A 25,663-nucleotide genomic window follows, 5' to 3' on the forward strand; every position below is an offset into this window, starting at 1 on the left:
CATGAGGGGATGAGCCTGAATGAAGACACGACTGGCTAGAAAGATGACCAAAGTGAAAGGGCATATGTGTTGTTTCAAGTTTAACAATCTTTACAAAACTCCTTCGCACTGTCCTCCGGCGCGCAGAGCCCTGGGTCTAGGTAGAGTTGTAAACTCAACATTAGGTGATGATGATTAAGTATATTACACTGCAGCCTTGAAAGGGATATCTTTGGGACAAGGTGCTGGACTACAATTCACAAAGCCTACATTTCCCATGATGCCTTCTAAACCCGGACAACTCAACAGGACATCAGTGATGGCAGGTGCGCATGGGCATAAGGGCGGATGCCCTAATTCCTTATTTTCAGTACTTTGGTTCCCTTGCTTTGCTTGTTTGGTCTGTGGCAATTCCTGAAGGTGTTTATGCCGCACCAATTTAAAATGTTACCAGCTGCCCCTGATTCCAAGTATCATTGAAGTAGACTCCTGAAGGTATGCCTTCAACAAATGGTTTGAATACACCCCTGTGTACAATACAGCCTTCTCCTGTTGTTCAGTTGTTTGTGTGTAGAGATATTTGTGTTTAAGTGTTTTTGTATATGTGATTGACACATTTATGTGAATGAAGGAGTATTTCTGGTCATGGTATCTGTATGAGTGACATGCTTAGGGCATTGGTGTCCTTATAGGGGCGTTTGTATGAAGAAGGGTTATTTGTATGTATGCTGAGTGCATACATATGTATAAAGTTCTGTTTGTGTTTAGGGAGCTTTTATGGTAGACAGGAGTATTTGTATGTATGCACCGGTATTTGAACCTTTTGTTGGGGTACTTTTAGGGAGGTAGAGTGTAAAGGGGCAATGTCGGGGAACCCAGGGGATGGTGAGTCAGAAGCAATGGGCGTCGGATCCAATGAGACAGAGTCAGGAAATAATGCTCTGAGGGAAGGTTTTATTTTAGGATAAGCTTTGCGCCGTTTGGTAGTCACTCTCAGTCTTGCAAATTCAGAGGTCTCTGTTCTGACACCTCTTGTGAATCCTGAGCTATCCAGAATGAAGCGGGCCGTAGACTGGTCGAATCGCTCTCTCCGATAGGGAGTATAGGAGATGTCGTCACCCTGTAGTGCTGGCTCGTGACCTCGCCCGGAGATATCCCGGCAAAATAAAGAGAGAAAAAGAACAGTCACTGGGGCGTCCGTGTTGGACTTGCAGAGGACCAGGGAGTGAGGGAAACCAAGTGCTCAATTATTTACAGCCGTCCGTAGTGCTCGTGAGGGGAGGGTCTATCTGACTGTACAAATTTACACTGGGTCTCGAGGTTTCGTCGGGTCACTCCGCCCCACCCAGCCCGCCACTGCACCCCGTACCTTGTCCAGCCACACTCCTCCCGTGGGACCGTGGCAGGGCGGTGCGCCGAATCGGTGGCCTCCTGGCTTGACGAAGTCAGCTGGGCTCTCTCCGTACTCCTCTCCTCTTCGGACACTCGACTCCACTGCTCTCCGTCTCCGCTCCAAAACTCCTTCCGCCTCCAGGGAAACGCCGTCCGTCGTCTCCCTCTCACTTCCTGCATTTGACTCTTCCACGCTCGCAGGGGGCGTGGCCTCGCCGGCTCGTAGTCCCGGGTTAAAGGGACCGCGTTCTTTCACCGGGGTGAAGTTCCAAATACTGTCGGCCTCCGTCGCATCCCAGTCCCCCAGTCTTTCTTCAACAGTCTGTACAACAGGAGGAGGGGTCCGCGGCATGGCAGCCCACCAGTCCGTAGGTACGTCAGCAGAGGCATTAGTCTGTGCAGGGATAACAGAAAGGGGGGTCAGTGGCATAGCAGACCACCAGTCCGCTGGCACAACATCATCGGCATCCCCAACGTCCGCCTCCCCGTCACATAGAGGTATATGTAAGCATCTAATGGCATTTCTGTCAGTGAAGGATTATTTGTATTTATATAGTTCCCCATAGTATGTAGGGGCATTTGTATGTAGAAGGATTTGGGAAGTGCAAGCCTAGCTGTAAGGAGCAGGGGCACAGTGCACACAGTGGGTGAAGGGACAAGCTATCATTGAATAAAGGGGAAGAGGTCATTCTTGGACTCTGAGGTTGGTAATTCCTCTGGATTTTCTTGGTAGTAAGGAGGGAATGTTTGGAAAAGTCTTTGTGGATTGCAGTTCTCAGTATTCTAGCTCTTTTTCTCTACTCTTTGTCCATTGTTTTGTCTTAAAGCAGTTTTATGTTTACATAACTGATGGAATACAACTCTTTAACACGCTGGGACCATCAGAAAGCATCTTTCCTCAGTCAAACCCATGGACCCGAAGGGCACTGCCTCTCCGTCTCATTTCTTCCTTCCTAACAACTGCAAGTTCTGTTGTTGCAGTTACACTTCACCATTCCCACTCTTTCCACTCTCTCTTCTCAGTGAGGCACAGGGTATGAAGCAAGGGCGCTAGAGGTGGTGGGTAAGAAGATGGCGCTGGCAGATGAAGTACTCCTAGCTGATGGGGAGTCAGCGAGACATAGAGGGAGAAAGCCCCCTTGGTGGGTTGGAAGCATAGGGCCTCATGGTCCACTGGAAGTTATCTGGATAGTTACCTTCTCTTTTGACATACATTTGTGTGTGTGACAATGCAGGATAACAGTCTCGGAATCGACATTGCTTACATTCCTACTTCGTAGGCACACTATCACGGCACCTTGAGCATTCAATACAAGGGATAAAGTTCACAGCGTAAATGTCATTATTGTTATTGACCGGTAGGCGACTACGCTATCCGACTAGAATAAACAACTGCTGCCTGACAAGGGTTGCAACATTATTTATTTGTTTAAACTACATGTAAAGCGCATTGCCAGCTCACAGGTTTTATGACACATTGGTTGAAAGAAGGTAAATGTGCCAGGATTCTGCAGTTTCGTACTAGGTCAGAATCCTGAACCGCGCTCTAGCTTTTAGGAAAAAGCCAAGTTTTAAGCCTTTTCCTGAAGTGTATTAGATCAGTAGAGAATCTCAATGCTTGAAGTTCATTCCAAAGTCGAGCTGCTTTAATCGTAACCGCTTGCCCCCCTAGTCTAGTTTTTCTGAATCTGGCCATCTTGGCTAAGGAATAGCATAGGCTGCTGTCAGGGGCATGTATTTAAGTCTCTTCTACAGGGGGGCAATCGGTCCAGTACAATGAAGGGCTTTAAAGACAATGCAGAGGGATTTATACATTACTCTCTGCATTAATGGTAGCCAATGTGAATCTTTCAAAGACTGGGATGCAGAGGACATTCGTAGCCAACATAAGGCCAATTTGGCTGCCACTTCTTGAACTCTCTGGAGCGGTTTGATTAAGTAGTTCGGTGCTCCAAGCAGCAGGGCATTGTAACAATCCATTCAACTCCGAATCACACTATGTACCACCAGTGCTGGGGATGAAGTAGGAAGCAATGGAAGAATCTTATGAGGTGCTCTGATTAAGGAAAAGCAGGTCCCGTCGTCTTGTTGACATGAGCTTTTAAATTAAGATTCCTATAAAAAATTACACCTAAGTTTTGGACCGCCTCTGAGGGCACCATGGTCTTGTCCAAGAATACGGGCCAGAAGTTGGGTGGAAGTGGGGTCGGGTCCTTGAACGCTGGACAGCTTAGAATCTCCATTAAACTGCAATGTATTGGACCTAAGCCAGACCGTAATCTTATACACGCACAGAGAATGCCGTGGTTGACCGTATCATAAGCAGCAGACAGATCTAATAAGTATCAGTACCACTGTATGACCCTTGTCTGCTCGCATTCTAAGTTCATCCATTACAGTGAGCAGGCAGTTTCAATTCCGTGACCTGGACAATACCCAAATTGATCTTCCTCCACAATTTGGTTAGCTTCCGGATAGTGATGGAGTGTTTTACTAACAAAGCTTCCCAAATCTTTCACATGATATGGTAAATGAGCTATTGGGCTGTAGTTACTTAGAGCCGTAGGATCTAAAGATGACTTTTTCAGTAACTATATCTCTTTTCCCAGATGTTGGATCCATCCCGCTGTTCAAGGATTGGCAACAGATTTTCCATAGATGTGGGAGGAGTTCACTCACCAGTTCTTTCCAGATCCAATAAGTTTCAGGGTCCTGAGGAAAGCCAGATGATATGGTCATGGCTAAATCTCTGACGTTATCCTCTGTTGAGTTTTCGAAATCTAATACATTTATTTCAGCCGTGCAGTATCACGAGCAGAATTTGTAGGTAAGATGTCATCTTAAGACTCATGGTCACCCAAAAGGGCCTGTGTCGTTGGAGTGGTCTCGAGCCCATCAATTATGTTTGTGATTTTTCTCCTAGAAAAATACTGCCAAATTATCACAAAGCTCTTCAGAAACGGGAATGTGATTTTTTTTTAGACATTCTGGTTCGGGCTGTCCTCACATTATTTTAAACACACTTCTAGAGCTGTTGGGTGCAAGCGCGATAGCGCTGGATTAGTATTCTGCTTTAACCATTAAGATCTGTCTTATTTTTTCGTATGGCATCTGTTGGAGCTAATTTATCCTCTTCCTCATAAAGCTTTAACCATTTCCTCTCTGCTATTTTGCAACACATTTTCAAATCTTTAAGCTCAGCACTGTACTCAGGAGCTGAGGGTCTCTGTAGGCTCTTTAATTCTTTATTAGGGACAATCTGATCTAGTGCGGCTCTAATACTGTTTCCAAATTCTAGGTCATTTTCTTCCACTGACCTATTAACATTACTAGAAGGATAAATATTAAACAGAGGTTTATCCTTGGGTATTATGAAGAGTTTGTCCATGTTCCACCACGGCGTCTAGCATCAGGAAGTGTTTTTTGCAGGACTAGATTTTTGTTTTGTAGAGAGAAATTCACCAAAAAGTGATCTGTCCAATACAGGGGAAGAATATTCTCTAAGGAGGAGAGATTTTGGGTGGAAAAGATCAAATCGAGGATATGTCCATGTTGGTGAGTCGGGTCTGTCATTAGCTCTTGCAATCCTAAATCCTCGCATGAACTGAGGAGGTCTTTTAGGGCCAGTCCCGGTTTTCCCACAGACCATAGGTTACAGTCACCAAGAATTATGAATCTACGATGAGCCGGGATCTTATTACTGAAAATGTCAATAAGGTTGTGTAGGTATGGGCCAGCTCGGCCTGGAGGACGATAACCACATAAAATGCTTGAGAATAATTGGTCCTTGCTGTCTTTGCGAGAAAAGTCCAAAGGTTCAGGGCCCACAAGTTCATCTAAACTGAGTGTTGGAAAGTCCCATTTCTCTTTATAAATCAGCTCCACTCCCTCCTCATCCGGGCCCGAGGTTTATGAAAGACCTTGGAGCCTAGTGGGCAGGCTAGTACTAATTCAAGATTTGAGTCGAAGGAAGTCAAGGTTTCTGTTAGGAACAAAGCGTCAAAATCATTAGATTGTAATAACAAGTGTATTTCAGTATAGTGTTTCACCAGTGATCTGACATTTGAGCAGTTGACACTTTAGGAGACTAGTAACAAGGTCCTCCCTACTTTCCGGAATCAAGGTTTTACTATCACCTGGCACATTTTTTGTTATAACGTCAGGGGCCAACTTACTAGACTCAATCAGCTGTTCTCTAGTGTGGCATAGAGGGCCTAGTTTCTGTGGATTTGGAGCAGAACTAGCAGCATGGCTGGTGCTTTGGCTTGTCTGCGGCGTGCTGGTGGCATGCCCACTGCGCTGAGTCTGCTGTGCCTGCATCGCCTTTAAATACTCAAGATTTGCCCCTGAATTAGCAAACTAGAACTCTTAACAAAATGGCCTCCGTTGGTGACCCGCTCTGACAGGCGGAAGTACACCACATTAACCAATCGTCTGATACTTAGCAAAAAAATATTAAAACCTAAAAACTCTCACCTTCTAACACATTTAACAACAGTGACAATTAAGACGATTTATAGCAGCGGGTTAAATTAAAGCAGCAGTAATGGCACATGCTTTTAACAATTTCATGCAGGTTTAGTTGCAGCGTAAACACACTGTTCACCTGTAAAATCTGCACGTCCGTGCCTGCGTCAGCCTTAAATGGTCAAGGTTTGCTGCCACATGCGTACTGTTTGTTATATACACAGGACCAGTTCCTTGTTTAGGGGAGAGAAGCATTCACCTGACAGTGCGAGGTCACTGCATGCAGGTATTCCAGCTCAGCTGATTCCTGTTTATCAACGCGCGGAATGTCCAGCTCTACACTAAGCCGGACAGCCTGATGACACTTGTCCGCAGGTAATGGGGAAGTTAGACCACCTGGCAGGGACTTGGCAGATTACCCACCATAGAAACAACTAGGTTAGGGAGAGCTAAGTAGGAGTACACTATACACAGCAGGTAGATGCCCGCTTATATTCGCTATCTTAGCACAATGGTGGAATCTTTCATCCTTTTCACCATTCTTATATTGCTAATTACACTAATCTGTTTTATTCTACTAATTATTGCAGCGCACTTAATTCATACAAGAATCACAATGCTTCAATAAATATTGAAACGTCTTGCTGAGTTTTTTGTGTGTATTTCCTTGGGTATGCATGCGAGTCCAAACGAAAGGGTTCTAGATCTGATACCACAATTTCCGTGGGGGATCTGGCTTGTCATGTTCTAAGGTTGCATGCACATTTGTCACCCTGTAAGGTTAGGGGGAAGGATGGCGCACTGTGAGCTAGCAGTACTATAGGCCTACATATCGTGAAGGTGTGCACGGAATCAGTCAGGCACAACCCTAACTTTTATGTTGCCCAACAAACGCTCAGTTTTACAGGAGAGGTACAAGCCGTACGACAAAGAGAGCTGGTAGTATGGTGTGTGGCACAGATGGGCAGAAGAGATAAAGTAGTGTAGATGGAGAGTGGGTAGCATGGCTACAGAGAGGGTGGGTAGTACAGATGAGGATGGGGCAGCATGAATAGGGAGTGTGAAACAGGCTGGAAGAATATGGATGGGATACACTGAGTGGTACAAATGATTAAGAGTCTGGATGGATGGGGTGACTGGGACAGATGTGGCGTCGACAAGAGTGTAACGGGCATGTAGGTCAAAAGAGAACATAATGTATAGGAGACAACCGATGGAGGCAGTGTGGGTGGGACATAAAGTGGCCAGAGAGGATGAATGGCAGTACTGCTAGTCGGTAGAAAGGAACAGGGTGGGCAGGGGGAGATCTGATGAATAGGTAGGGGTTACATGGATAAGGATGGATTTAACACATATGGAGGAGTACAAGGCTTAGGGAGGGAAATGGAGCTACAGTCAGAGGGGGCAGGATAGATGAGAAGTGAGTGGGACCAATAAAGAGAGGCGTGCCATTCCAAACCTGAGACCAGAGTGAGTAGACAAGTGAGCAGTTAATATGGAGTCCATGGCATTACAGGGATCTTGCAGTATGGGGAGCTTGTTTCAGGATCTGCAATTTGGGGATTTGTAGCCGATAGTTAATGTCACATGCTGCCAGGCCACCAGCATTTTATCCTGGACCTCTTCCCCTTCTTAATTACAGACCCTGAATGTTTTGCTTGTTGCACTTTTTATGAACTTTTGCTTTTTTCAACAGAGCAGAAAAACATGGCGACTGGATGGGTCTGGAGAGCCAATCTCAAGAGAAGGGAGAAGTCTCCATAGTGGTTGCAGGAGAAGAAGGGGCTGGTAAGTCAGCCCTTATCACAGCTATCCTCCAACTACCTGACAGAGACCCCGCAGAGGGGGTCCAGACAAAAACGGATGGACCAGTGCTTCACATGAACCCGCACCACCCAAACATCCTCTTGTGGGAGCTACAGCTTGACGAGGGACCCACCAGTCATCCTGAGAAGTGGCTGGCAGAAGCCGATATTCTAGTCCTCCTCACTGGCACTAATTTTGAAGCAGGCCAGGTGGACCAAGCCATGAACGTCTTGGAGACAGGAAAAAAAGTGTACTTTGCCAGAAGTAAGGTAGACCTTGACCTTCACACCATCAAACGCAAGATGAAGACTAGATATCACCAGCAGAAAGTCCTGGAGCTTATGACGAAGATCGGAGTGGAGTACCTGCAGCACCAAGGTGTGACCAGTCCTAAGTTCTTCTTGTTGTCCAGCTATGAGCCCCAGAAGTTTGACTTTCCCGTGCTGCAGCAGTGTCTCATGGAAGATGCCAAGGAATTTGAAAGGTCTGTACTTGTTTATTAGATTGCTCCCACTGCAAGTTTGCCATCTTTTGCACTGCCAGCTCTAGACCTGCATGCCGTGTTGGTAATTCCTTTAGCATTGTTGCATGGTTGTTTGTTGTACAACACAGAAGCCCATGACCAAAGTCAGTCATCCAGCTTTCGTGATTCAAGTTCCGACTGACAACCTGTAGTAAGGTTGGAAATTAAAACAAAATGGGTAAGTAGATGATGGGGTTACTCTGCGTACCAACCTCCCAAGTGATAATAAAAAACAAACTTTGGGTCAAAATCACAGAAGGATCTTTAGGAATTGCCCATGTGAGAGAACCTACCCGTGCCGGTATGTATGTCAAGGATATTCTAAACATTTAAGAGGTACCCTAACACACCAACCATGGTGCCATGCTTCATCATAGAGTTGTCTCATGTGCCTGACAGTCTGTTAGGGGGTGCATGAGCACATTGATGGATTGATGGTTGTGATGAACTTCCCTTTTGATGAGGTCGGGGTTTGATGTGAAAATCTAAAACCCCTTACAGTAGAACCCTTTCCTCTATCATTTATTCCGGGATTTTTTTACGGTGGGATATTAAAGCCAGAATATTCTGAGCTGTAGGGAATGTCACTGCTCCCTGGTCCCTCAAGTCAACATGTTTCGGCTGTTCTTATGGCTCCCTTGAGGGTCACTGGCCTTCTTCAGGACTGAGATCCCTCAGTGCTGCCACTCTACTGCAGTCATACCCAATCAAACCATCATAACAAATGTTAAGTGTGGCACTCCCTGTAGATGTCTCACTGTAGGCAGAGGTGTTGTACCACAGTTGTGGATTTATATGGCTACAAGGATGGGCACCCTGGCTTGCAGTCATACATTTGTCAAGGGTGACCTTTGCAAGAAGCCTACTGAGTAACTGCCACATCTGGACGTAGAGTAAAGTTGAAAACGGCCTCTAATTCTGTAGCTCTCTCATTGTATCTGCTGCCACCTCGGCCAGATACTATTGCTCTGTGGGCCACTGGCGGAAGGAACTTGTCTAGCAGAGAGAATACTCCATATATTTCTGACCCAGGTCCGCTGGCCTTTTTCTATTTTCTTTATTAATATTCCCTGCAGGTTCTTCTGGTATCAGTGAAATAAACCACATTTTCTACCTTGACTTGAGGTATATCGAACTTTGCTTGTACTTCTGCAGCTCAACCTAAATCTGTGCTTCATCTGTTTCAGGCAGTTCGCCGCTGTTTTTGCCCGACTCTTGTTTTTGCCTGACAGCCTGTAGTTGTTGCTTACAATCAGCTCGTTCCTAACCTGTGCTTGTAGACAATGATGTTGCCTATGGAAACATCTGTAGCAGATGCACTATCAAAGAAGGGTCCAAATGTATCTATCTGCTGGAGACCACTTGTTAGTAAGAGAAATCCAGCCCAGGGATACTTCTATAGTACTAAAGAGCTGCTTACATAGCCTTTGAGCCCTCCATAGCGGGCTCTCGCAGCCATTAAAGGCCTGCTCCATTGTTAAAGGCCTGAGCTGAAGGCCAGGGCCTTTAACAAGGGAGCGGGCCTTTAATGGCCGGTAGAGACCGCTACAGAGAGTTCTAACACTATTAGAACATTCCACCCCTAGAAAACTTCCCTGTATCTTTTTAAATACTTCCAAGGATTAGTCAGTTATCTTTACCAGACCGTCCGAGTCGGAATTATCACCGGTGGAGCGCCCTGAAGAAGTCACAGGATACTTACAATTATGACGAAACACGTGTTGGCTGGTTGTGTCTTTTAAATGATAAAAAGTAAATAACTGAAGAATTCCTAAACTACATGAGTGGGCCTTATATGACAACTCTCCATATATATGAGACTTCGTTAACCATTGTTTTCAGCCTGTAACGTGTGCCCAGGACTTTTGCGTAACCATGTGTAGTGTTTCTGGTTCTACAAGTTATTCTGACTCTTGAAAGTATGACATGCAAAGTCTGCCAATCAGATCGGGGTGCTAAGTTGCCAGATGATTCCTTGTGTTCAAAACCAACCGGATACCGATATGTTGGGTAGTTCATTTAAAAATGTAATCTTAAATTCTCATCGTCCCTCAGATTTATGTTCTTTTCTATTGATATATATTTGGCATTTCTCGAGGTGTTCTTCAGTAGATCACCCCGAGATCCCCTTTGTTTTTTTAATGATAGACTTGGATAATTATCATGATTACAATTCTGTATTATCTTAGGCGAGCCCCAAAGGAAATAGTCAAGTCAAGTCAAGTCAATGCAAGCATTATTTGATTAATTAAAATCATAAAAGCAATGCCATCACATATATAAAAAAGACAATTCATGTGTTAAAAACAATTCATGTATAAAAACAGTTATTACATTTAAAAAGAGCGTTTAAGAAAACAATTTCATATATTTACATAGGATAGAGCCTTTCATCGGTAGAACTAGTGGATAATAATTATTAACACATATCAAAGAACATTAAGCTTCAGTTTTTTAGACCTAATACGCATAGCAGCAACCAAAAAACTTAAGACCCCAAATATTATTCTGATGCTGTTCAAGAGCTGTAGGTAACGGAGAGCGGGCCGGACTTGTGTAAACCCTGCTTCTCTCAAAATAGGTAATAAAAACTGTTTCCTACATTCCTCATAATGGCCACAAAACATGATAAAGTGCATCAGTGTCTGTTCGGAGAAATTATCACAGCTACAGGGGATAGATGGATCTGATTTTCCCCAAACTGGATAGTTCCCCAAGGAATACTGGATGATATTAAGTCAAATCTCACAAGGAGGTTACGATGGAAGGGCCGGGTCACAATATTCAGATAGGGTTCCAATTTAGGGGTAGTCTGAAGTATGTAATTAGCTCTAACTCCCGTTTTTTGGACATAGTCTTTATAAGCACATTTAGGCAGCTGGAATTTTATGCAAGACAGAATTTGCAGGTGATTGTGAACCAATGCTCACCAACCTCCCTGCCTGCATTGATAGTTCTAGGTCAAGGGTCAAGGGTCAAGATATGCCAACTCAGCTTTGCTCTTGGTAAATGTCAGATGCTTAAGGGGCCAGTTTGTAGCTCTTTGGTGTGCTATTAAGCACAAAGCAATTCCCAAGTACAGCATTCCAGATGTCTTTTGTTTTTCCTAAGACAGCAGAATGATGGGTTCCACTTGGAGAACTGCATCCATTTCTGCTTTCCTCATGGAGGATTCCATCGCTGACATCTGTGAGGCGGCCCCATGGGGCTCTGTACGTCTTTATGCATAGCATGAACTGCTGAATTTGTTTGTTCGCTACTAGACTGAACTGCCTGTGAGCATTTCCGGTCGAAACAGAATATCCTCTTCTTTTCTATCAACAGCCTTGTAGGCCTGAAGATAAGGGGGAGATGCCCAGAGGATTGCCAGGGGAGTGTGGGATAAACATGGACAAGTTGGAGGGAAGCGTTGTCTTCTTGCAAGCTGCCTAAAAGACGTTAAGAGTTTAGTAGCCAGCTTTCTAACCTGCCACTTAATGGTGACAAGCTGGTGATAGGAGACAGCCTACAGGCTAAGAATACAGGAGAAAAGTGATGTGAGCCTATAGTGCTCAAAGGCTTTCTAATTGGAATATGACCTAATACAACACAGTGATAAAAGTGCCTCTTGCAGTCTTACAGGAAGATTTTGGTCTCTCCCTATTTGATGCCGTAAGTGCCCGATTCACAGAACTAACTTAAGACAAAATCCTCAACTTACTACCATTTTGGTATTCACAGAAGGCACTTACTCATGTTGGTATTCACAGAAGGCACTTACTCATTTTGGTATTCACAGAAGGCACTTACTCATTTCGGTATTCACAGAAGTTAGGAGTCCTAACTTTACTACTCCTAAACTGAGAAAAGTCCTAACTTTAAGACTTTCGGTATTCACAGAAGGCATTTTGGAGTCCTAAATTTAGAACTCCTAACTTCTGTGAATACCAAAATGAGTAAGTGTCTTCTGTGAATACCAAAATGGTAGTAAGTTTAGGATTTTGTCTTAAGTTAGTTCTGTGAATCGGGCCCTAAGTCACAGAAGGAATACAGAGACTTTGAACCTCCGGTCACAGATATCATCCCAAGAACTAGGTCTTTAGGCTTTCTAGTCGATTCTATTGCATTTCTGGGGCAGGGATAACAAGTTTGGGGTCAGGTGATAGATGTTTTTTAAATTTAACTTCTAGGAAACCAAGTGATTCTTAATACTTTCCTGTCTCTGTTCTGCTTATGTCTTCCAAACAGGTTAAAGCGATCTGCCCAGTCGGGCTTTGAGGTCATTGGTGACAAAGAGATTGCAGAGATCCAGGCTGCCTTTGAAAGCGGTGGACTGGCCGGGGTGGTCAGCCTGATCCAGTCCAGTCTGGACGCACTACTGGACACCAAGCTGAACATCGCTGTCACCGGAGAGTCAGGCAATGGGAAGTCTACGTTTGTTAACTCCCTTCGCGGTCTTGAAGATGAGGATGAAGGGGCAGCCCCGGTGGGAGTTGTTGAGACGACAATGAATCCTACACCATACCCTCTACCCAAGTACTCAAACGTCACAATTTGGGACCTCCCTGGCATCGGAACTCCAAATTTCACTGTTGAAAACTACCTGGAACAGGTGAATTTCCACACCTATGATTTCTTCATCATTTTGGCTTCGGAGCGATTCAAAGAGAACCACGTGATGCTGGCCAAGGAGATCGCCAAGCAAGGCAAGATTTTCTACTTTGTTCGCACAAAGATCGATAATGATGTGACGTCACAAATGAAGAGCAGGAGGCAGCCCGTGATGGAGGATTCCATACTGGAGGAGATCCGGAAGGACTGTGAGGAGAACCTCAAGAAGGCTGGCTTGCCCAGGTCAAAGGTGTTCCTCATTTCGAGCTTTGAGCTAGACAAATACGACTTCCAAAGGTTGCTGGAGGAACTGGAGATTGAGCTCCCTGGGCACAAGCTCCGTGCGTTCCTCATCTCCCTTCCCAATATCTCCCAGAACATCATCCAGAGGAAGAAGGTGCTCCTGGGCCAGGAGATCTGGAAGGTGGCTTTGTTGGCCAGTGTCGCGGCTGTGGTACCTGTCCCTGGCCTAGGCTTCGCCTGTGACGCCTCCCTCCTGTTGGCCCGGCTGACCACCTACCGGAAGGACTTTGACCTGGATGACCTTTCCCTGGCACGCTTAGCTGAGCGGAGCGGCAAGCCCCTGCACGCTTTAAAATCACAGATCCACAGTCCTTTGGGAAAGAAGATCGACTGGGACCTGGTGGTGAAACTTCTGCACAAGGCCACCGGCAGCGGGCTGGAGGTGGTGCACCTCTTCCTCCACAAGGTTCCCATCTTTGGAACAGTGGCCGCTGGCAGCATTGCTTTCCGGGCCACCTATGCCATGTTGGGCCAGTGCCTGGAGGACCTGGCCGCTGATTCCCAACGAGTTCTCATTAAGGCCTTGGAAACAGAACTGTAAACAATCTTGGAATCCTGATGGCATCCTTAGTAGCCACACCGAGCTCCTCACCCAGGAGTGAGCGAGCGTCCAATTAATTCAATCTAGAACATCTCACGTACTAGCTGGCTATATGTGCGCATGTGCCGCCCAGTGTCCTGCATAGGCCTGTTCAGCTCGCCCACTGTATTTATGCTTCCGACACAGCATCAGTCCTTACAATTGCTTCATTATTTCTTTGGCACCTTCGTGAATCACCCTGAGCTAATAGTGCACTTAATAAAAACAGAATTCAAAGTCTAGGTGATGGAAATAGTTTGTTGTAAAATGTAAGTGAAGTGCATTTGTGGTTGGGGGAACGAGGCAGGTCAGAGTGATGGGGATTGGAGAGAACTAGAAAGCAGACAGGTTGTTGGTGGACATTGGCAGACAAGGTCAAGGCGAGACGGGCTGCTGGAGATAGTAAGTTTAAGGCTCCAGGTAGAGCGCCAGAGCACACCTAGGGCATGGGCATAGATTTCCATTCATAGGATGCCTGTGCTGCCAATAGAGACAGGTCCACAAAATGTGACAAGTCAAGTTGTTGGCCTAATTTCATTTAATTGCTTTGAAGATGCTGGTTACGGTGGCACCAGGACAAAATCTCTTAATTACACTGTGCAGGGCTTCAATTACCAGCTAGGATCCTGATTCTGGACTATGCAGCTTGTAATCGGGCACCAGGCGGGCACTGGAGTGGAAGCCGGCTTCATGAGACGTGAAGATGGTCCCTGCTTTTGTTGGAGACTGCCAAGAGCTGGTGCACATTATTCAAGTGTCACTATAAACAAAGGGGTGAGTAACCCCCAGTGCAACTGGTGCTGGACCTCACTACTCCAGCCTGTATGCATCATGGAGATGTGTTAATAGAACTACGATTGTCCTGCAGGTTTTTACACCTCGGTAGGATGAAAGCTTGAGGGCCTCTGCCTGAGAGTCAGTGAGTGACCTGCACGGGGAACACAGCTCTCTGCCCTGAACTGACTATATTCACTGACATAGTGGCATTTAGGAAAGCAGAACACAGGCTGGGGTGGACTGAGAGGGGCATGCATGTTGTGACTCCAGAGTCCTGAGAGGTGTGATTGGAAATGGAGTCAGGGGTGAAGGGGCTCGGAAAGCTAGAGCCCTAAGAAGGAAGTGGCTCTCAATGGGTCGAAATGAATTTACAAGTAGATTTCGTAATATCCGGATCTGCGTATCCTTGTGTGTGTATAGGTGCTCCATACATAAGAAGTCTTGCACACCTCTGTCGACGACGGTGCTGTACTGAGGCACTCACCGCCTTTATATTGAGTAGTTTGTAATATCCAGATGAGTGTAGCAATGTGTGAGTAGGTGCTCCATACATAAGAAGTCGTGCTCACCTCTGTCGATGGCGGCGCCATACTGAGGCACCCACCGCCTTTATAATGAGAAGAATTAGTAATATCTGGATCTATGTAAATTGTATGTAGAGCTCGGCATACGTAAGAAGACTTGTTGACCGGTCAATGACGACACTCACTGAGGCACTCCTCACCTTATAGACCCTTTGTCTGTCTTCTTACTCCTGTCTCTGTCTGCTCCTAACCCTTATATAGGCTTTTAACATACACATCTCTCATAGAGGACAGAGGGTGTGCTCCACCCTCGTCTGCTACCAATCTTCTCACTTTGCCAGCACTTTTCTGGCTATCTCAGCCTTGAACACGCACAAATCGTCTTCCGTGGTCGCATTCGGGCACAATGGACTTTATGCACAGTGGCCGCCTAACTCTTACCGTGGCATGTAAATCCATCCTTTTAGTTACCTCACCTGGTGCTAGTGGCCATTCTCTACACCACTGGTTCTCAAAGAACTTTACGCTACCCACAACTACATTCTGCCCTACAATGGTCTGTTTCTCTCTTGCTGACTTCCTCCGTTCACTCTCATGCCCCCCCCTTATTCTCTCATTATAGATAATGGGGTAACCCAAAAAGTCAAGACGGACCTGGGTGCAATACGGGAATAAAAAAATGGTCCGTCACCAATTTGCTTACGAATTAAATTCAATTATAAACAGTCTGTGTTGTGTAGAACACTACAACACTGGTATTCAATAACCAAAAAGAAAAATCTACACTTCCTTTCTAACCTGAGTGCCCATTACCTGTCGCCCAATAGTTTGCCCCAATGCACAAGTGTTCTGCTCGGATGTGTGTCAATGTTGAGTTTTCTTAGGTGCAGTATGTATTTGCCCAGATTCACATGCACAGCTTTTATTCCTACCTGCAGGCCATGATGCATTGTTTTTTCCACTCTTCTTGAAAATGTCACATAATTATGTAGAAAACAGAGCAGGGGTACTCAAATTCTAACTTATTGTAATGTATTCTGTATAGTGTGCAGTGGGTGGGTTTACTGACTTTAAGTTTACCTGCTACAACTATAAAATTAGTTAACATAATTTGAAAATGTAAAGAGAATCTCCTTGTTGTGTTTGACAAATATTTTGATATTTATTGCAATTCCTTGCTCAAGCTGGCCCCAGATGCACCACCAGTGACCACTAATCAGTGTGTACCACAACAGGTGTGCTATAGATGTGGACAGAAACTTTCAATGACATCTAAGTTTGTAATTTTACTATTAAATGTATATATCTAAATGTAAATTAAATGAAGCTATTAAAATATGTACTTGTGGAAATAATTGTGTGTGATTTTTTTTTTCCCTTTGGGAGGGAGTTCGGGGGATAGAAAGCTCCACATATCCACATTAGAGCGGAAGAGTGTGACCCCACTAAAAAATGGGAAACATCCTTTACAACGCAACTTTTACCACGCAGTGTCTTTACCATGCAACTGTTGCAACGCAAACCATTACAACCCATTGCGCTGAGGGGCGCTCTAGGATAGGGAATAAGTTTAATTTACTATCCAACACCTTCCCTAGTGTCCACGGGGACTGGAGTTGGAATAGTAAATTAAACTATTCACTATGTAGCACCCCAAAGCGCTATGCGTTGTAAAGGTTTGCGTTGTAAAAACCGCATTGTAAAGGCATGCGTGGTAAAAGCATGCGTTGTAACGTCATACATCCCTAAAAAATGCCCCCAGAAAAGCCCCAGAACTGGAAAATGAAATGGTAATAATGTTTATTGCCATTTTATTTTTCACCAATCTGTCCTGAAACGAGTGTCAGGATGGGGCGGGCCATTGCTGCTGAGTGGCAGCAGGGACCTGTGCTCTTAAGTTTCAAGTGCACGTCATTTTGGCCGGCTGCCTTGTGACGGCCAGCCAGACATGCACATTTTGAACCTCTCTAAATCAGCTGTTTATGGCAGCTGGGTTAGGAAAAGCACAGGTCTCCACTGCTCTTAAGAACACTGAGAGAGGATGCTCTCTCCAATCCTGGTGCTTGTCTCATGCTGGTTCCCAGCATGAGAGCAGCGCCAGGATTCGTTAGAGGAGTTGGCTTGCATTGGAGCCTCGAGGAGAGAAGACTAGAACACTTGAGCGAGGAGGACGTCGTGCAGCAAGCCAGGAAGGTAAGTGCCCATTTCTTTTAGTTATTTTAGTACCACCTATTTGCCAACCCCACCACTCTCCGTGCATGCCAGCTGCCATTGCACATATGGCAAGGATAGAACCTGCTTTGTGTTCAGATTACCTGCTGTGTAACCATTTGCAGATCAGCTACTGTGCTGCACTCCCACATGGCCTGAAGTCGCAGGCTGAGGGTAAGAATGGAAACTCATAAGGTAAAAGAAGATAAACGTGTTAAAGGGTGACGGGGTGACCAACTGGCATGGGTGCAAATTCAGGACGGTAAGTGTAAAAATTCAGGACAAATCGTCAAAATTCAGGACACAAGGTCAAAATTCAGGACAAAACTTCGGGACAAAAGGTAAGTTTTACAGACACATCAGAGGAAGTTGCACAATAGTATAAAATACAACTTTCTTGGGAACAGAAAATTTGGATGCACCTTTAGCCACAAAGCCTGGTAATTTGACTCTTACCCAATCACCCACACCGGTACCTTGCAGTTTCACCTACCTTTCGTGGTGTATTTCTCTTGGACTATGGACTTTTTTCTGGACACACCTTTTATTTTTTCCATGGGCGTATGGATATTACCCATCTATGGCCTTGTGAGCTTTGAAATCGGTACTCTCCCTCTCATTAACACAAACTGTGATACATCTGTATCACTTATGGGAGTGGGGCGACCAGCCATATCAACGTATTCATTTCTTCCATGCAATCAAGATGATTAGCACATGACAATTGCAAATTATCTTTGATCAATCTGTTGTACCTTTCCACTAATCCATTACTTCTAGAGTGATACAATGTCTTCATGTGTCTTATACGTTTAGACATAAGATATGTTTCAAACTCCTTTGCCAGTAATTGTGGTCCATTGACAGTCATCACTTTCGTTAGTAATATCTTATTTGGCAAAAACACTTTCAATAAACTTGATCACGTGTGACATTTGTTGTAAGCTTGATCACAATCCATCTTGAAAAAAAATCCGTCACCGCAATACCACATTTGGGTACACCCATCTTCACATTGATAGGCCAAATAATGTCCAAATCAAGTTTAACCCAAGCTTTCTCTGGTACTGCTATTGACTCACCTGGACTTGGAACGGTGTCTTGAAACGTGTCACCGATAGCACATGCAATGCAGTCTCTCGCAAAGTGCTCTCCACTTTTATCCAATCCCGGCCACCAAAAATTCTCTCTCGACCTTCTTTTCATTGCCCTCAGGCCAAGGTGTCCTTCATGTGCTATCTCAACGATACTACCACGTAACCCAAAAGGTACCACCAACAATTTACCATGTCTAAGACAACCATTGCCAAGATACAATTTCTAAGATACTTGGTGGAATAATTTGACGTCTTCTTTCAAAACCTTCACATTTGGCCAACCATTACACACAAAAGATATAACCTCTCATTATTTCATCCTTGCTTATGGCTTCATTCAGTTCTTCTTTAGATACAACTGACCTAGTTAACTCCATTACAGAACAAACCATGACATACTCTTGTACTTCTTCACCATCTGTGGTACCGGATGTAGCACAGGTTAAACAAGATAACCAATCTGCCATAATGTTAGTTGCACCTGGAAGGTATTGTATTTTATAGGCACACTCCTGGAATCTGCACTGCCAAATGGCAGTGCAGATTGCAGAAGTTTGCCTATAAAAGGTGTGTAGGAAAGGCTATCCTTGGAGTAGCCTTTCCTACACCCTTAGTGGTAAATAAATTGATGAGAGGTTTGTGATCAACTCTAATTATGAATTCTCTACCCCCACACATTGTATCCTAAATAATTCACTCCCAACACCACGTCAATTTGCCTCACACTCTGACAGACTAAGTATTCTCAGAACCTTTGAGACTTTTGGAAGCAAATGCTACAATCTCATCCCTACCGTTCTGTGTTGCAACAGAACAGTTCTCAAACCCTTTTGACTAGCATCTGTCACCATGATGCAAGGATGACGTGTGTCCAATGACTTTCAAAAAGGCTGTCTCTTTTTTAATGTTAGAAAACTCTCTTTCACACACAGTTCCACACAAAGGAAATGTGTTTCTTCCTCAACTTCCACATTTTATATGTTTTTTTCCAAACATTTGGGAATACATTTGGAATAAATTTCAACCATTCCAAAACATTATATTAATGGATTCTTAGCAACTGGAGATGTAAAATCCACAGTATCTTGGTCCACATTTTTTTTGTCTCTGACCCCTTGGCACATATGTAAAATCCAAAACACTCTGCACACACAAATTACTTTTTTGTAACTTTAAAGTCATTCCATTGTTTCTCAAGATTGTTAAAACTTGAACAAGTATCTTGTCATGCATGACTCTGTTTTTGGCCGAAATTAAAAGATTATCGTGGTAACACACAACACCTTTAGCATCTTTGAATAAATTCTCCATCATAGTTTGAAATACAGCGGATGTTGATGCCATCCCAAACGGCATCTGTTTAAATTTATGTGCATCTTTTGGAGTGAAAGATGTGAGGTGTTGTGATTCCTGGTGTAAAACTATCAGATGGTAAGCAGAATCCATATCTAATGTGAAAATAAACCATTGGCATCGCCCTAAGCGTTTACCATCTCTGTGATATCTGGAAGGGGATGGCGATCTACCCAAATATTGTTTAGATCCCTTAGATCCACACACATTCTCAAAGACCTATTCGGTTTACATGCATAATACTGGCGACTGCCATTCAGAACCATCAACTTAGTCTATGATATCGTATTCATATAACTTCTTCAATTTTTCTTTTAATTCCATTCTTAATGCTAAAAGAACATTTCACATTTTATGAACTGCCTGTCAGAACCATCAATGTAGTCTATGATATCTTGTTCATGTAACTTCTTCAATTTTTCTTTTTAATTCCATTCTTAACGCTAAAAGAACATTACACATTTTATGAACCACTGGTAAGGCTCAACCTTTAGTGGAATACTGTGAAAAAATCTTTTCAGTTTACCCAATTCATCAGACACATCTTCAGGAGACTGTTGTAGCCAGATGGAGTCTTCCACACTGTACAGATTCACCACATCCTGCTTCAATGGAACCCTATCCGGATCATTGGGATCAAGGATTTTACCCAATTACCTTTAAAACGTGATTGCTTCAAAGTCTCACAACACATGAATGGATTTGCCTCCATTGGCAATTGGTTTCAAGGTGGATTATTTAAATGTGATACACTTGAAACCTTCCCACACCTGTGTACCAATTAGAGTGAAAGGGGATCCAGAGTCAGGCATCACTTTGCCAGGCACCCTTGACACACCAATAATAAAATATGTTTTTTTGCCATTTCCTTGACTATATTAAACCATGGAGTTACTAATATTGGCTCTGTGCGCAACACTATATCCTCATCACTAGTACAAGATGCTTCACACACAGATTTCAAACAACTTACTGAATTGAACACTTTAGGTAAACATCTAGCATTAGATCTACACACTTTTCCAAAATGCCCCTTATGATTACACTTAACACAATATTTTCCCAAGGCAGGACGATGTGTGACATTCCCTAAAAGAGATTTACTGCCACATCCCTAACAGTGAAAAACATTTTGTCCTGTTTCCTTCCTGTCAGGTGCAGATTTTTTTTTTCAATTTCTGAGGATCCTCATTAACTTGGCTTCTATGCCTATCCTGTAATTAATTAATCTTGAGTACTCCCGCCATCTGATAGAGAGAATTCTTGCACATATGTTGTAGCACTCTCTCAGTCGCCTTGTTAAAAGGTAAATGTTTTATGGTTTACAGTTTCTCTTGAACTTTTCTATTACAACTGTCACACTAGTTAGCACATAAACGAATGCTGAAAAGAAGTCTTAAGTGCCCGGATGTTATGCTGCACAAGCATCAACGCAAAGCCATGATGCTCACTGTGGGCAGACATGTAGATGACTGAAAAAGGACACTCCTCCTTGAATTGCTGCGTGACCTCACCGGTCTTTCTCTTCATAACTGGGAGTTACATTTAAAAGATGTATTAAGGTAATCCCAATGTTATCCCATGGGAGAAATAGGTCTTGCAAGAGTGAAAAACGAAATTGGTAATTTTTCGCTACCAGGACATGTAAAACTCAAAAGTACATGTCCTGGCTTTAAAATACCTTGCACCTTGTCATGTGGATTGGACAGGGCCTACTTTAAGGTATAAGAAGGGAATGGTCAGGCCTGGCAAAGGAGTTCCCCTGCTATGTCGAAATGGCAGTTTAAACTGCACATACAGGCTTCACAATGGCAGGCCTGAAGCATGGTTAGAGGGCTACTGAAGTGGATGGCACAATGAGTGCTTTAGGCCCTCTAGTAGCATTTAATTTATAGGCCCTGGGCACAGGTTGTGCACATTACTAGGGACGTTCAAGTAAATCAAATATTCCAATGTTACCATGTTTTAAGGAGAGAGCACAAGCACTTTAGCACTAGTCATCAGTGGTAAAGTGCACAGTGTCCTAAAACTAGCTAAAATGAGTTCAGAAAAATGGAGGGGGCCGGCAAAAAGTTGGGGAAGACCACCCAAAGGCTGTCACGGCTAAAAGCGGCCAAATATTATTAAATAGCAGAATGGATATGATATTTCTGAAGCAACGCACAAAGCCTCGATTAAATGCTGAAGATTGTAGGTAAACAATTTACTTTCATGACCTGCTCTTGGTCAGCGCACCTTAGACGTTGAGAGCTCTCTGAATGGTTCGTCTTACTCAGTCCTGGCATTCAGTCGAACACTGCAACTACTGGTTCTACTCCCGCTTTTCAGCTACCTGCATCCAACCTGACATGTCTGTATCTTTACAACGTAAAATGAGGTAAGTTCATCATTAATCAATGTGGTGCATCGCCATCTCCCAAAACCACTGGACCATCACCATGTGGATATAGGATACACATATGTAAATATAATCTAACCTCTGTTGTTGGCCCTATAGACAATGCCAGGCTCAGGTGGTTCGTTTCTTGGCCAGTCATGTCAGCGAATTGTTTCTGATGATTTTGTGGGTGGTGAAGCTGAGTTTATTGGCCTGGAGGGCAGCCTATTTACAGCTAGTTTGGGTTTTTCTGGGCCAGGGTGACTTGTGGATGGCTACAAGCCCACAGCCTGTCTTGTGTGTGTGCCAAAGCCTGCAGGGATGAAAACATTGATGACGTGTGTAGAAGTTAATGGGAATCATCTTTCGGTGATATTGATTGCATCGAGGTTTCGTTGTGTGATGACGTCAGGTGTGTGGGTGGCTGCAGAGTGACTTGTTGAGCAGGAGTCGAAGTGATTGCACTGCTGGTGGGGTGTGTGCTACTGAGCTCAATGTGGGTGAGGTTGTTGGTATGTGGTGTGCAGGAATCACTGTGTAGTTTTATGTGGTCTGCATTAGAGTATTGTATTGTGTGGTTGGATTGAGACCCTTGTTGCTGCTGACTCACCTGAGGTTCTGGCTCAATCCCTAGGCCCTCGCTGGGCACAGCGGTGTAAGGGTGATGCATCCTGGGTCTACACAGGCGTCGGATGCCCAGGGCACATCAGATATAAGGGAGGGCAGTGGATTGGGTCATGGAATAAACAGTATCTAATAAACCACTCTTTGTGCTGTGACGGTGCAGACAACTCTACGCGTTTCCACTCCTGGTTTTCTGTCTAAACTCCACCTCTTCCCCGCACCAACGCAAGAGGTTGGCATCCAATGCCAGTAAAGGACTGCACCCTGCTGCTTCTTTGTTAGGGCAAAGAAACAAGCCCCAATCGCTTTTGCCACCTTCCTCGTCAAGTAGACCTTTGGCAGGGTATTCCAGAGCACGCATGTGGTACATAAAGAGCATATTAATAGTACCTGCCTTGCTTGGACCCGGCTATGGAGGGCAGCAGTCCCCACTGAGATGCAGAGAAAACCTTTCCTGGGCCCAGGGCCAACGTGCATGAGTGTGTCTGAGGTGAATTCACGCACTGGAGTCCTGGCAAGATGTGAAGAAAAACCTGAAATACAGGAAGGAGTAAGGTGAAACCTCTGACACAAAACACCCGAGTTTCATGCCCTATGAAAAAAGGGTCTGGGAAACATTTAAAGCAATGAGAGACATGGTATGTGGTGAAAGACTAATAAGCAGTGGCGGCTCCTCCGCTAAGGCGGAGGAGCGTCGCCCTACTGCTTTTTAACAGTGTAAATAAAGGAAACATGAAATGATAACCACTGGTTATTATCATTTCATGTCTCCCTGCTGCGGTAGCTCTGCGTGTGGAAAATAGAAAAAATTGATGTACATAAGCAGCGTTCATTTCCCTTTTTCCCACTCCTCTCCCTGTATGCACCATGAATACCATAAAATATTGACCGTATCACTCCGCCAGTAAAAGCCCGTGCCCATATGTACATGACGGCCATTTTAGGCACCTTGGCCTCTTGCCCACTCATTAGAATCACTGGCTTCCCTCCTGCGCGCATTTGAGCACCCCCCCTCCCACTCTCACATGCATAGACCATGAAACCCAGCACTCTGCGCGACCCTGCTATGAAAGGCAACCCTCCTGCTTGACCCAGGCACCCCCCCCCCCCATCTCCCTCTTGAAGAGGCATCCTTCGCCTCAGCTGACATAGCCCCCCAGCTGTATCTGACTGCCCCTGTTCTCTCATGTACGGGTCATAAGATCTCTCTCTCTCTCCGTGCGACTCTGACCCTGCGCGCACCCTGACCCCCTCCTTCTCCCTCACATGGACAAGTCATAAACCTTCTCCTTCTGCAAAACCCTGTCCTTGGGAGTCACGGCCGCGCCTGACCAACACCTCCTTTCCTTCCATGAATGCCCCTCTGTTGACAAGCCTTCCCTCCGCGCTCGATTGTCCACGCGGCATGAATACCACTCCTTTGATGACCCCTTCCCCCGAGTCCGACTGACCACACATGTCCGAGGCCATCGCCTAAGCCAGAGGATACCATTTACTGCACTTTATTGTATGAAGTCACTCCTCTTCAAAGGACCCACTATTGATCCTGGTCTCCCCACCCCCTGGGCTACGATCAGGCGCACACATCCTAATAATCAGCGGAACATTCAGCTGCGTCATTGCCCCCTCTCTTATCAGCAGGCCAAGGGTCCCTATTGTGAACACATGTGGGGTAGGATTGACACAAGGATTATGGGGTTATCTTTTCTTTGTTTCACAATGCTGTGACTGTAATGCCAAGTGTTTTGTAAGGTATAAAAGGCTGAGTCTCAGCTCACTTGTTAGAGCACCTCGAGACGATACCTTGTTGTCTGATCTGATGTGCTCTGCTCCGTCGGAATAAACTTCTGTTTCCTGCCTTCTGGTCTCCGGCGCCTGCCTCATTGCTTGGTAAATTTGAATGGTACAAGGGCGGTTAGCGCCGGGCAAATCTTGAGAAAGGTCCTAGCCCTACCTTTTTCCACAATTGGCGTCCCAAAGCGTGGGGCCCATCAGCGACACGTGGATCCAGTGGGAGAGGTCCCGATGACAGAGTGAACGACTGCAACGATCGGGAAGAGCTCGTGTCCGATAGACCCTCGTCTGACAGCCGATCATCCGACCTTCACTAGTTCTGAACAGACCTCTCTCGAGTGATCTACGGTCCTGACTGGGAACCATCAGGAGTGCCACGGGCATCACGAAGAAGAGAGGACGATCGGGCGCTGGATCCAGAGGACAGGAAACCGTCCATGCGGTCCGGGTAAGGTCGTGTAAACACGACAGATTGGAAAAATATTGTTTTGTTTGGATAATACTAGTATTACGCTTTGTTGAAACCCTCTGGAGATTCACTGTCTGCAAACGGGGAAAAACAAACAGGCTCTCTCTTTGCAAGCAGTGAAGGATAGGTAACGCAGACTTTTGTCCCCGTTGTAATCCGTCGTGCCTATCTTCCTCCCCCACTGTTTCCCGAACTGTCGTTCGTGGATTATTGTCTGGAGATTCTTTGTCTGCAAACAGGGAAGAACAAGGTCTCTCTTTGCAGGTAGAGAAAGAGTGGGTAACGATAACTTTTCGTGCCCACTTATTCTCCCCACTGGATTGTTTGATTGGCCGATTATTCGGTATTGGTTCTTTTGAGGTATTCACGGCCTCCAAACAACGTAGAATAGAAATATTCTGTCTAGTCTTTGTCCGCCGTGATAAGATAGGTAGTGCAGACTTTTGTCCCCGTTGTAATCCGTCATGCCTGTCTTCTCCCCACTGGTTGGTAGCCTGTTTAGCCCGGACCGCTTATTAGAGATGAACCATCCAGCTCCACTGGAGGGCACCCCTAATAAGGACATGTTCACTAAGTATGGACTAGTCGCTATAGCTTATAATAGGTTATGGCATAAAAATACAAGAAAAGGAGTTGAGCGAAATCAGTAGGCCACTGAGGAGCCATCAACTTCGCTAAAAATAAAATTAAAAAAAAAACTTTAGAAATAACTCGCAATAAGAAACATAAAAAATGGCGAGGGAAGACAAGCTTGACACCAAGGCAGCCACGTGGTAGCTAGGTTCCGTTGCCTATTT

At 44.9% G+C, this 25,663-nt stretch overlaps 1 protein-coding gene across 1 annotated transcript in view; it reads left to right on the plus strand.

The window, feature by feature from the left end:
• Nucleotides 1-16,293, plus strand: part of LOC147700957 (immunity-related GTPase family Q protein-like) — a 32,544-nt gene extending 16,251 nt beyond the window's left edge. The window contains exons 3-4 of the mRNA XM_086929788.1: nucleotides 7,535-8,128; nucleotides 12,395-16,293. Coding sequence (XP_086785914.1) covers nucleotides 7,535-8,128; nucleotides 12,395-13,601 — 1,801 coding nt within the window. The 3' untranslated portion in view covers nucleotides 13,602-16,293. The remainder of the gene's footprint in view (nucleotides 1-7,534; nucleotides 8,129-12,394) is intronic.
• Nucleotides 16,294-25,663: the final 9,370 nt, after the last annotated feature.

This window comes from Lissotriton vulgaris, chromosome 7 (assembly GCF_964263255.1).
Source record: "Lissotriton vulgaris chromosome 7, aLisVul1.2, whole genome shotgun sequence".
Taxonomy (NCBI): domain Eukaryota; kingdom Metazoa; phylum Chordata; class Amphibia; order Caudata; family Salamandridae; genus Lissotriton; species Lissotriton vulgaris.